The sequence below is a fragment of the Mauremys reevesii genome, linkage group 9 (genome assembly GCF_016161935.1).
Source record: "Mauremys reevesii isolate NIE-2019 linkage group 9, ASM1616193v1, whole genome shotgun sequence".
Lineage (NCBI taxonomy): Eukaryota > Metazoa > Chordata > Testudines > Geoemydidae > Mauremys > Mauremys reevesii.
This window is the reverse complement of record NC_052631.1, coordinates 35,414,131-35,426,345: the sequence shown is the minus strand read 5'-3', so window position 1 is coordinate 35,426,345 and position 12,215 is coordinate 35,414,131. Positions and strand designations below refer to the sequence as shown.

The 12,215-nt window shown below is 39.8% G+C and overlaps 1 protein-coding gene across 12 annotated transcripts in view; it reads right to left on the bottom strand.

The window, feature by feature from the left end:
- DOCK10 (dedicator of cytokinesis 10) overlaps positions 1 to 12,215 on the bottom strand; it is a 188,324-nt gene that overhangs the window by 34,588 nt on the left and 141,521 nt on the right. For 10 of the 12 annotated variants that reach the window (XM_039487216.1, XM_039487217.1, XM_039487219.1 and 7 more), the window contains 11 exons: positions 11,742 to 11,786; positions 11,091 to 11,266; positions 10,858 to 10,974; positions 9,440 to 9,551; positions 8,493 to 8,614; positions 8,291 to 8,405; positions 7,527 to 7,593; positions 6,740 to 6,787; positions 5,938 to 6,039; positions 2,823 to 2,947; positions 861 to 973 (listed from right to left, as the gene is read on the bottom strand). In XM_039487216.1, coding sequence (XP_039343150.1) covers positions 861 to 973; positions 2,823 to 2,947; positions 5,938 to 6,039; positions 6,740 to 6,787; positions 7,527 to 7,593; positions 8,291 to 8,405; positions 8,493 to 8,614; positions 9,440 to 9,551; positions 10,858 to 10,974; positions 11,091 to 11,266; positions 11,742 to 11,786 — 1,142 coding nt within the window. The remainder of the gene's footprint in view (positions 1 to 860; positions 974 to 2,822; positions 2,948 to 5,937; positions 6,040 to 6,739; positions 6,788 to 7,526; positions 7,594 to 8,290; positions 8,406 to 8,492; positions 8,615 to 9,439; positions 9,552 to 10,857; positions 10,975 to 11,090; positions 11,267 to 11,741; positions 11,787 to 12,215) is intronic. The other 2 variants (XM_039487218.1, XM_039487221.1) reach the window with 2 other exon arrangements.

Here is a 12,215-nt window from a genome sequence, read left to right as displayed (position 1 = left end):
GCAAGAATGGCTTGATCAGTGACCTGATTTTAAGAGGTGCTGAGCATCTACAACGCCTGCTGACTTCAGTAGAAGCTATTTCAGCATCTCTGAAATTCAGATGACTTTGGCCATGTCTACACTTACCGGTAGATTGGCACTGCTGCAATCAATATAGCAGGTGTTGATTTAGCAGGTCTGGTGAAAACATGCTAAATCAATGGCAGAGCGCTCTCCCATCGATTTGTGTACTCCACATCTCTGAGAAGAGTAAGAGAAGTCGGTGAGAAAGCATCTGCTGTTGACAGCATGGTGTAGACACCGCATGGTAAGTCGACCTAAGCTACGTCTACTTCAGTTATGTTATTCATGTAACTGAAGTAGCTTAACTTGGGTCAACTTGCTGTGGTAGTGTAGACCAGCCCTTTTATTCAGATGCCTCAGTAAGTAGTTAGCAGTCTAAGTTTTAGGCACCCAAGTTTGAAAAGTTTGGCCTTAACTTCTCTCTGCCTCAGTGTCTCCATTTTTAAAATGTGGATAATACTTACCCACCTTTGTAAAGGTATGGAGATTTTTTAATGACCGGTTTATATGAGATCAAAGCATTACTGTCATCACACCGTAGCAAGTGATGCTGTTTCCATGGGTCATCCCTTTTCCTAGCTCTTTTGCTCATCCAGGACACTTTAGGCCAGTACCTGCATGGGGGCTTAGTACTCCCCTTCCTTCACCCCACCAAAACTCCTCAACAATGGAATGATTTGGCATTATATTTGTTTCTTTGTAATGTACTCATGGGCATTTTGAACCTTATTTAAAATTCTCTTTTTGTTCAAACCTATGACACCATTTCAAGGAGAATTTGCAACAATAGAAAATACCTGGTGGTTCTGAGTGAAAAGACACAGTAGGTCAAGAATGGTAAGGCAAACCTCTGTGGCAATATTTGCCTCTGTGTCTGCATAGTGTACAATGTCTGTGTCATTGGAGCTGCCTGTAGCAAAAGAAGTGGGAAGAGAACAACAAAGTGAGTATCAAGATAAATAACCCTCCAATCAGATCAAGAACTGCTTCCCAAATCAGTATAAACATTCATTCCTAAGTGTGCACGTAAGCTAAAGGGGGAAAGAAGGTTGCTTGCTTCGATTTTGTTAATTTTGTAACAACTTTTCAACTTTGCAGAATATTATTTCTTTGTTTGCTTTTTTCATCAGAGATTACATTCAGCCTGACAAGAGATTTGAACAATGAATTATATCCTGTCATCACATCTCCCTCAGAAAAAAATTATGTGCAATAAACAAATGTATACTTGACATTTCCTGTCACACCGTCTGCCACTAGTTATGTATCTTTTTCAGGTCTGTCTATCTGTATCCTCTAGGTCTGTTAAGAGCTAACTGTAGGGTACATCAGGCTGTGTGTGCAGAGGGCATTAAACTACTAGTAGCTGATGGATGCACTCTACCCGTAAAGGACAAGGGCATGCAGGCTGCCTTCAGAGGACATGGGGAAAGTGAACTCTTACATAATAATTATTACATATATAAGTGAGCAGTGTGCATTCATTTTAGCATCCACCTTTAGATGTTAGTTGTGCAAAAAGGGAATGGTACACTGTCCTCACCTGTATAGGGTATCTTAACACTGCTGGAACTAAAACTCTGCCTCGCCTTGCATTCAGGGAGTACAAGCACTAGAATTCTGGCTGTCCACAGCACAAAAACACGGTGGGGGTGGCAATTGGAGAAGAAAGAATCCCTGAGCCTTCTCCCCTCACATAGGCAGGCAATGACTGCTAAAATATGGCACTATTTGTTCCATATGTGAGTTAGCAAATGCTTGACTTGTCTGTAAATGCTATAATTCTAGAATGATATTCTGATGCTACAATTCACTCCAGTGAGTTGCAATGCTGATGGGGAAAAGAATGGACATTTATTTTTTAAAGCATTTTAAAGCATCTACTCTGAGAGGTCACATTACTGTATTCTCTCACTGACACAGAATGCCATTCTTATTGTTAAATAGAGATATGTGTAGGTATGCTTTAAGGATACCTGTTATTTTTAAATGTCCAATATACATTACTATCTTAATGAGCACACAAAATATTGCCTCTAGATTTTGAGATTAAAAGGAAAAGTGCGGTGTAAAATACTAAGGCATCCATTTTCATGAGATCTGCTTCCTACAGATCAAAGCACCTGGATGTGAAAATGGCAAGGAGATGACAATTTACAGGAGTTACAGCCACACAGTATTTTGAAGAGCTTTATTTGTCATGATTAAAGATGGTTGAAAAATTCAGAATTTTTAAATTTTTCGATGGAAAACAGGACAATTTTTTCCTAAAAATATTTGCAAAGAGTCCACATTTTTTACCAGCTCTAGCACTTATCCATTTCAGATGTTGCACACCTGATTGTACAACACTCCGGGGGGAAGGTTCTCAGCTGGTGCAAATTACCACGGAATTCAATGAGCTTGGCAAAAACGTGGGTAGTATGAATCCACTGAAGTCCATGGGAAGTCAGCACCTCTGAAAAGCAAGCTGCTAATTTCGTTTTCCAAATATGTGTTTAAGTACCTATCTTCAGGTTCTGATGTTTGCAAGTGTTGGCTTTTTTTTCTTTACAGGTCTATATTCCAACTATTAATATTCATACAAGATCCATTTCAGCCCTTAGGGCCTGATGCAAAGCCCAATGAAATCAATGTAAAGACTCTCATTGACTTCAATGGGCTTTGAATCAGACTCTTATACATAATGGTGCTGGGCTCTATAGAGAAATCTAAGATGGAGACAGACAGATAAGTAGATTCATTTCCTTCATACTTACTTGCCATGCTGCTGTCTATCATTTGCAAAAGTTTGGGGTTGGAAAATGCATTTTTGCCACGGATTATTGGTAATGTTTGAGATCTGTGATGTTTGTGGCCATCATGACTGGAAGTAGAATGTATCCTGAAATTGAGAAAGCACCATTTTCTGTTTAAATGTTGTTATCATGTCCCTATAGTTTTTCCACGTCTCTCAGAATTATCTGCAGTATTTCTCAATGACCGTAAGGGAGACCAACGGATGCAAAATATTTCAGGTTAATATAGCTGAAGAACAAAGTCAGCAAGGTATATATAACACAAGCAGATGTTTTGTGATTTCTTGAGATCACAGGAGACATCATAACATTTACTTATTACTAGGAGAAGCACTGGTTTAACCAGCTAACCAATGTTTACACAACAGCCCTTTAGGGAAGAGGAATTGAGCTAAATCCTGTTGGTTTAGAATACAGAGAAAACTATTAACACCACAAATTATTAAACACAATTAATAAATAATGGGGGCCTGATGATTTTAGAATGGACAGTGACAATAAAAAAAGATACATTCTTTTTGTATTCTGCTAATGACTACAATAGACTATTTTGCTAAATAGAAGACATTTAAAACTAAGGGCACCAAATTCAGGCACATACATTCATACAAAAGTTCCAAAATAAAAATGGCCTTATTTTCAAAAGTACTGGGAACCTGCCTCAGTTACTGAATTCAGTGAGAACTGACAGCACGTCTGAAAAATCTGGTCCCTTTTATTTAGCTGCCTAAATATGGATGCCTAACTTTAAGTACACAGTTTTGAAAATTTTCTCCTCTGCACATGTTATTTTCTGCATACAGGCCTAGAATCTGTATGAGTTTTGACTTGCACAGTTAGCACATGATCAAACCTTCAAAAGGAGGGGAGGGAGGGTTACCCTTAACCTTCCCCACTGGTTTCCAACCCCATGCCCTACCATGGAATGGGAAGGAGGTTTATTCCCTGAAAATCACAAGTTTTCTGAGAGCCACAACATTCAGGAGAGCTGCCAAAAGCCATCCAAGTGGAGAGCTTGTGCCTCAGGACTCCTACCCTGACCCCCCGCAGCTTCCATTTCAACATGACCCTGAAGGAGATCTTTCTTTAGTAGACGTGAAGGCCAGAAGGTACCAGTATGACAAGCTAGTCTCCTACATACCACAGGCCAGGAAGATTTACCTGCATCAACTCCATAACTTCTGGCTGAGCTAGAGTGTGTTGTTTAGAAAGACAACCAGTCTTGTCTTGTGCAGTCTTTAAGGACTTCAGCTGACTGAGAATTTACCATGTCCAAGTTGTTCCAATGGTAAATTACCCTGACTGTGAAAAATATGGGCCTTTAAGCTGTGCTACCTAATCCTCTTTTGGGGGGTGAGGAGGGGGCTGGCTGTATGGTGAACAGAATTGTGGGAAAGGGAGCAGGATGCCACAGATGGTGGCTCCACTCCAACCCCATCATCTCCTGTCCTGCTCTCCCAAAGAGTGGAGTCCCATCTTCCCCAAATACACACAGGCAAAGGGTAAGCTTTGCCCTTACCTTTTCCCACCAGGAGTAACCTGCCCAAGAAGAGGCCTTTCCACTCATGGACATGTAAAGCAGAAAATCAGGACCCAAGGCACTAACAGTTTTAGCAACAAATTGAGCATTTACGTCTACTTTCCTCTCAACTAAAAATGTCTCTGATTTGTTGGTAATTTGATTATATTACAAATATTTTTAGACTTTCAAAAGCGCTCAGTTCCCTTTCAGTGGCCAGATTTTTGCTACCCAGCATGCTGCAAATCTGGTTCCAAGTGTCGCAATGGGAACTGCTGTGTGAAAATCTGACCCCAACTGTTGAGCACTTGAAAATTTTATCCTGAGTCACTTTGAAAATCTGGCTCCACATTCACATGAAAATATATTGTTGGTCAGCAAACATAAATAAACAAACATACATCTTCAAAAGCAGAGTGAACGTTAGAAGGGTCATTGAAAAGTAACAGTATTTTATTTATCTCTTAACATATGTCTTTGCCATTCCTTAAAAATATTTTTACAGCCAAAAGGGCTAAATGCTGCATTGGGAGGATGCAGACTGTAGCAGTCGCTTAAAACAGCTGCAGCATGCCTCATTCGTGGTGGGTTTCTAATTTTGTATCACCATGCTGGTTCTCCTGTAAACGTGCAGCAAAACAATGGCCTCTTCATGCTTTAATTCAAAGGCACCATGCCAGTTCCAGCTGTGAAATGAGATCAGTGCTTATTCAGTGGGGGGGGGAGGGGGAAGGGGAAAGAGGAATGCTTCCTTTTCCTCATGTTTCATTTGTTCCAGCCATATGCCATGATATAGGCTTATGATGTTGGGCATTATTGGGTTTGAATAAGCTGCGCATAGATTTTGAATAATTATTGGTTTTGAATAAGCTGCGCATAGATTTTATCTGAAAAGCACAGAACGGTGGAAATACAGCCTTTCCCAGCCTGCTCTTAGACAAAGTCTACAAACCACATAAAGTGAGAAATTCACTCCCTTCAGTCCTTCTCTCCTATCTTGGCTGCTCTTTGGGTAGCTACCTCAGGCCATTCAGCCCACACCCTTGATCTTCTTTATCTAGAAAGCCACTCTCACTTCCCTGAGGTTCAGATGAGGCAATAAGTCACCTGTCTTGAAGAGTCAACAGAACCTACTTAACCTTTCCCCAGCAGGAGCAACACCTGGTAACATGGGAGCATATGATATAAACACACACACTGATTTTCCCCTCAAGTGGGTATTAAGGCTATTACTACTATGCACATTTTACTTCTGCAGTTTATTCAGATGCCATAGGATAGGACAATTAAATTCAGCTTAAAATGTACAATTTATTGATTATTTGGAGAAAAAAAGACCAGGAAAAAGGAGCATACACCTAGCTTATAAAATGGACACTATAATAAATGACTACACTACATGTAAATGTGGAAGTAACCAGATGGGGGCCAAACATAACCACCCAGTAAGTGGCACTGTAAAGGGGTCTTTAGGTGGCTGTAAATGAGCTTTAGCCCCTGTGTTTAGACCTATTTTGATCTGAATTTGGTTTAAGGTGTTAAAAGCTTAATAATTACCATTGCGGCAGTATACCAGATGTCTGACAAGATGAGTTAGATCCTTTAAGTGTTCCATTATTCTGGGTGGCCTGAGCAAACTTAAAGGCGGCAGCTATTTTCCTGTTAATAGAAAATAAACGTTAACTCTGTTATGGTACGTGCCTCTGATCAGGTCATGTCAGTGAAAAACACGAATGTACCTGGCAAAACATGATACAAAGCATGAATTGGTTAATACAGCAACTCTACATTTTGCTGCTGAACATATGACAGACAGCAAAGTTCATTGTTGTAGCATAAAATGAAAAATGAAGCATCATAACATGGTGAAACAGAAGTGCACATTTCATGCTTGACAGCTGGGAAAATAATCTCATGCTCTTCAGTATAGTGGGCAGAGACAAATACTAGGGGCTGGGGAATCTCAGTTTCTAATGCTTTTGAAGCATTCATGGATGCATGATAGCGCCGTTCCCTCACAGTTCTATGGTGACAAATAGAAGGATCTGTTTGTTCTTCTCTGGCATTTGCACTCAAAAACAAGATTGGGAAAACCCTAATATGATAGTCTAACTACTACAGCTTCATGCACTATCACAAGTAATCCACCTGGTTACCTAGGAAAATGGCTATATTAGTTGAGCTCCAAACATTCATAGGATTAAAAAAAAAAAAAAACGTGTAGGTCAGCTACCATATTTAAGAATGATGCCTCCAGAATGAAATTGATATACATTAATGACTTTTATCTGAGTGTTAATCCCCACAGTAGTACTTAAAATAACAATGTCATCTACACTGTATAAGTAGAAATAATTACCTTATTATATTTCGTTTTCCTAGATATCTGAAATTTTGCAGGCAAACCCTGAAAGGCACAAAGTACATTTTGTAATGATTCTGTTTAGTGACATCAACATTTCAAAAATTCTGAGTCTTGATCTTTTTAAGAACACCCATGATAAATCCACCACTTTGTTAGCAAATGATCCAGGATCTCCCAGAACTCGGGAAACAGAAGGGGAGACTATCACTTCCATTCTATTATTGCCCATCTCTTCTCCCTGGGTTTGGGATTCCTGCATGGTGAGGGGGGAAAAACTGTGGGGATGTCTGCAGGAGGACAGTTTCTCCACCAACCTTATGGAACTTTTGTGGCTAAGTAAATGATGACCCAGTCAGTTCCATCTTACTCATCTTTCCCAGCTGAGCTGGTTAGGGGGTTCTGGGTTCAGTTCCAAGCAGGGAGCCTGCAGGAGTTGTGCTCAGAAGAAGCCACAGGAAATTAGGTCAGGGCTAGGAGCCCATGGAATGTAAATAGCTCTGGAGGAGGTTTGGGGAGGCAAAGGCCTTACTTTTCCCATGAGGAAGAGGCGTGGCAGCAAATCTCAACCCCAAACAGGAGAATTCATACAAAATTCTGTGAGGAAAACCCCAAAGAGTTTCCTATCTTTTCCCTGGAAATAGCCAACATAAGGATGCTATGGTCTTTAATCATTAGCATACCTGAATTTTATCCCAGAGAGTAAAACATACAATTACTACAGCAGCTGCTAGAGAACAATATTATTTAACAAACCAGCAAACAAACCAGAGAGTGAACTTACTCTAAAATACCGAAGAAGTCCGCTATCTCTGTGAATGGAGCTCTCTGCCAGTAGGAAATCAATGTATCTGGAACCAGACATCAAAACATAGGAATTTAGCAATTATTGGAAACTGAGGATCCAAAGTCCACTGAAGACAGTGAAGAAATTCTCTCTTGACTTTACACTAAGTTAACACGGCATGCTTCTTTTGGCTGCATGCAGAAGATGTGCTCAAGAAGCCCCCCCAGCACAGGTTTAATAGCAGTGTAGACAGTGAGGCATGGCTTAGGCGAGTAGAATACAGACAAACCTGATGTGTGTATCTGTACTCGAAGACATACCCTACATGGCTCTCTACTCATCCAAACTGCACCTTCCCGCTACAATGTAATCTTGTAGTGTCCCAGAAGGAACGGCTCTGGCAGGGGGAGAAAGCAGGGAAAGGCTCCTGCCACAGGGAAGAACTATGGCAGCTCCCTGCTGCTGGAGCCTTTCCCCACTGCAGGCACAGACTCCAGCAGTGGGGAAAGGCTCTGGCAGCAGGGAGGTAGCAGGGTGTGAGCCTTTCCCTGTTGACTCCCTCCTGCCAGAGCCTTTCATTGACACATGTAGCTGTGCACCCCCGTGTGGACAAAGCCTGCTTGTCAGTGCAGCGTGTAGCCACACACATCCCACATGCTGCTGAAAGCAGTGTGTAGCACAGACGTAACATTAGTGAGGCCCTAAGGATTTTATAATATTACAAATAAAAAAAGTGCTTTTTAGGGATTTTTTTTTTTTACCTTCTGAAATTGTTTTCATAATGTGAAGGAAACACATAAGAAGGCTTCTAGTTTCAGCCTGATCTAACTTGTCGAAGCGAAGAGTTGATCCAATCAAAGACAAAGGTCTCGCAATCTGCGGGATTGGAAACACACTGGCTTATTGAGTATCAAGACAGACTTTTTAACTCTAAGAATTGTTTTCAAGTGTTTACACATGTACCTTTTCACAGGTGTCAGTTCTCTCACTGTTTTTTTCATTGGTACTTGGGTTAGACTCAAGACTTGCTAAGGAAGCTCTGGAGTCAGCATGGTTTGCTGCAGAGATAGCTATTGATGAAAAGGCTGTAAACAAAAGTCACGGCAAACATGCTAAAATAATACGTATGGATACAAAAACTAATAGTAATAATGGAAAACCAAAAATATGTTGTATGTAGGATGGACAGCTTTGGACTGTTTACCTCTGTCATGAAGCTACTGGTGACTACATTTGGTACTGAAAACATGCAACAAGTTGAATAAAATGATACAGTTTTGCTGTTATTCATGGCATTAAAAAACCCATGACTTTTTATGAAGGCCTGATTCAAAGCTCACTGAAATCAGTAGAAAACCTCCCACTGACTTCAGTGAGCTTAGAAATGGGCCTTAGATGAAGTAATCAAAAGTAAGTTGTGTTTCTTCCCCTCCATTATATTTTGAAAATATAAAAATGCTTGCCTTATTAAAAATTCACACCTGCAGTACAGCATGTAATGACTTCTTCAGAGTGTGACTTTTTGATGTACCTAGCATACACTGTGAAGAAAGTGGCAACTCCCCATTCCATGGAGGTTTTAGAATTACAGGAGAATCTCTGTAAATATTTTTAAAGCATGAGGCAATTGCAAGAATACATTAGGAATTAATAAAACATTAAAGGCAAGGTTGGCATCACCACGAGAGGCAGTACAATAAGGAAACCAACAAAAGTAGGGTAGCTTCAGAAGAAAAATAAAATGGATCCAAAAATATGGGACAGGAGGAGAAATACAGGATCACTTGTTTCCCTGTATATCACATAAATGGGTTAATGATGATATTCGTGATGCAAGATACTTTTCAGCAGAAAGCACAATGGGGTGAAATACACAAAAATCTCATTCTGTGTTATCAGCACTTTAGTACCTGCTATAGAGTTCAAGACATCTTTGGAAAAAGATGTATCCACAGAGTTTGCATGTTTCATTGCTGTTTGACTCTGAAATCCTCCTGCAGTGCTCAAGTCATCTCTAGATCCCTGCATTTCAAAGTGGGCAAAAACAAGAACTCAGCTACATAATAGCACTTTTTACAAACTCAAACTCAGCCTGTCATTAATTTTATAATTACAGTACATCTGATCGCGTAGACACTGAGCTTAAAAACCTACTTTCAGCTGATTAGACAAGGCAGCCAGAAGAGATCAAGGCTTACCATAATACACTGAGTAAAGATGTGCAACATGAAGCCCACTCATAAGCAGAGTTGCATATGACAGATCAAGTCTAAGAATGTGTTTGCTTCTTAAACCACATGCATAAATGTCAGAAAAAAGGGCATTTTAATATTACTAGCAATTATCAAGTGAAACAGGTTGGTTTGCTGGAAGCTGAGGAGGGCCATAGATTCTGCAGACACTTGCTCCTATTTTTGGAGACTGAATACGGTCATATAAATAATACATCTAATCTCCTTAGGGGCAGATGCAGACCACACGTGCATTCTTCTAAACAATACTCCTACCAGGTGATTTATAGAGTAGTGCTGGGATGGATTGTGATCTGTGCTATGCAGGTGTAAATTCCAAGAAAGTAACTCCAGATTTCTACCAGAGCAACTGAGATCAGTATCTGGTCCATTGTGATTAACCTGAGATGCTGCAACCCCATTTCTCAGCCACTGATATTTGGTCAGTGAATGCTGAATAGAGATAAACTAAGATTATAAAAAGCAGCTCTCAGACCTCTCTCTCAGTGCCTTTACACCACATTTTTTTAGTATGTTTCCCACAGATCAGATCTTGAACCTCTAATGGACAACCAAGGCCCTGATCCTGCTCACTTTTATGCATGTGTTTAAACTTATGCATGTCAGTATTCCCATTGGCACCAAAGGAATACTCCTGTGCATAGTGTTAAGCACGTGCACAAGTGTTTGTAGGGTCAGGACTCATGGCTGTACTGAAGTGGTGCAGACTTCCTGCCAGGTCTTCTGCTTCTCAGGAGCCAGAGCAGCCTCACCACTAGAGCCATGCAAAACTAGCACTGCTTTTTTATGAACCTGAATGTGTGGGTGTTGTATGGAAAGCTGCCACTAATGCCAACTCAATATGAACCCCCCTGCAAATCTCTCTACCTTCCCACCCTCACCTCACCCTTCATTCCCATAGTTCTCATGATGTGTCTGCTCCCTTCTTGATTGCGTTTCTGGAACTCTAGTCTGAAAATCTTCAGTCCCCTTTATATTTGTGGGTGGACTCTCCTTTTGTTAATGCTAGAGGAAGTAAGGGATATCAACAACTACAATGATTCATATGAAAGTTCTGAAAAATTGCATTAAGTTACCTGATTGGATGTACTTATATTGAAAGGAAAAATATCCTTCATGTAAATCCTTGGCAGATTGTCCAAAAGCATACCATAGAGAGGCATGTACAGATTTGCTATTTGTGCCTGTTTATCCTAAGAAAGAGAGAAAAATCCAAAGAAACAAATTATTGTAAACTGGGGAGTGAATAGTATTCAAATGTATTTCACTGCATGAAAATATTAGTGGAACGAATAAATAACACACTTACCTGATCTGCATATCGATCATCAAATGAATGTTTTGCCATTAGGTTTTTAAGCACAGCCAAAGCTAAGTGCCTAATATCCTGGTCCTCTTGCAGTGCATAGCCAACTTCCCGAAGCAGCAACCCAATTAAGAAATGTTTATGACAAAATTCATTGGTCAGGGTGTATTCTGGAATATCTGGATCAGAACAGACAAGGATCTCATTTTATTTTTAAATGAATGATGTTAACATACATTCCAGAAATAAAGATTTTGACAAAAATTCTTCAGGCAGGTTCATGTGTGAGTTTCAGAACAAATTAACAAACATCAATAACAAATATTTCTTAAGATCATGCAGTTTGTATAATTTATAAATGAATGATGATTTACATATATTGTTCTTGACATCTGAGGTTCTCAGAGTAATTTACAAACATTGAATAAGTCTTCAAACACCCTTTTGAGGCATAGCATCTAAGTATTATCCCCATTTTATAGCTAAAGAAACTGAAACACAGAGATCCAAACATCAGATGATTTAAATGACTCCCCCAAGGTACCACCACAGTTCAGTGATAGAGCTGGGAATAAAAATAAAAACTCCTCACGCCCAGTTTTATGTGGCGTGCTAACACTCCACATGTAGTATTGTAAGAAATTAAGCTCTTACCTGATGCATGATATTCCTGCGTTGATTCTGAAGGTGTCACAGAGTCTTGATTTATCATGAATAAAAAAGAAAAGAAAAGGCAGGAATCATGCATTTTTACTAAATCAAATTAATGACATTATGATGATGTGTGAAAAGTATATTTCATTTTCTTTCCCTCTTTTGATGCTTGATCCAAAGCCCATCAGATTCAACAGAAAGGTTACTATTGGCTTTAATGTGCATTAGAGTAAGACCTTTGATAATTGTCTATTTCATTTATAATGGATGCATGATAAACATAGGGTTTTTTTAAAATTCAGTTTGGCATAGTAGAATAGGTAACTGAGCTACATTTCAGTTTTTTTTAACAGAGTACTCTCTCTACGCAGGCAGATTTTCACACTGCACTTTTGCCAAGTCACCCCAGCCAATAGTGCTGCATAGGAAATTCTTGCAGAATAATGTAGAAACCAGAAATCATGGTGTTTGATC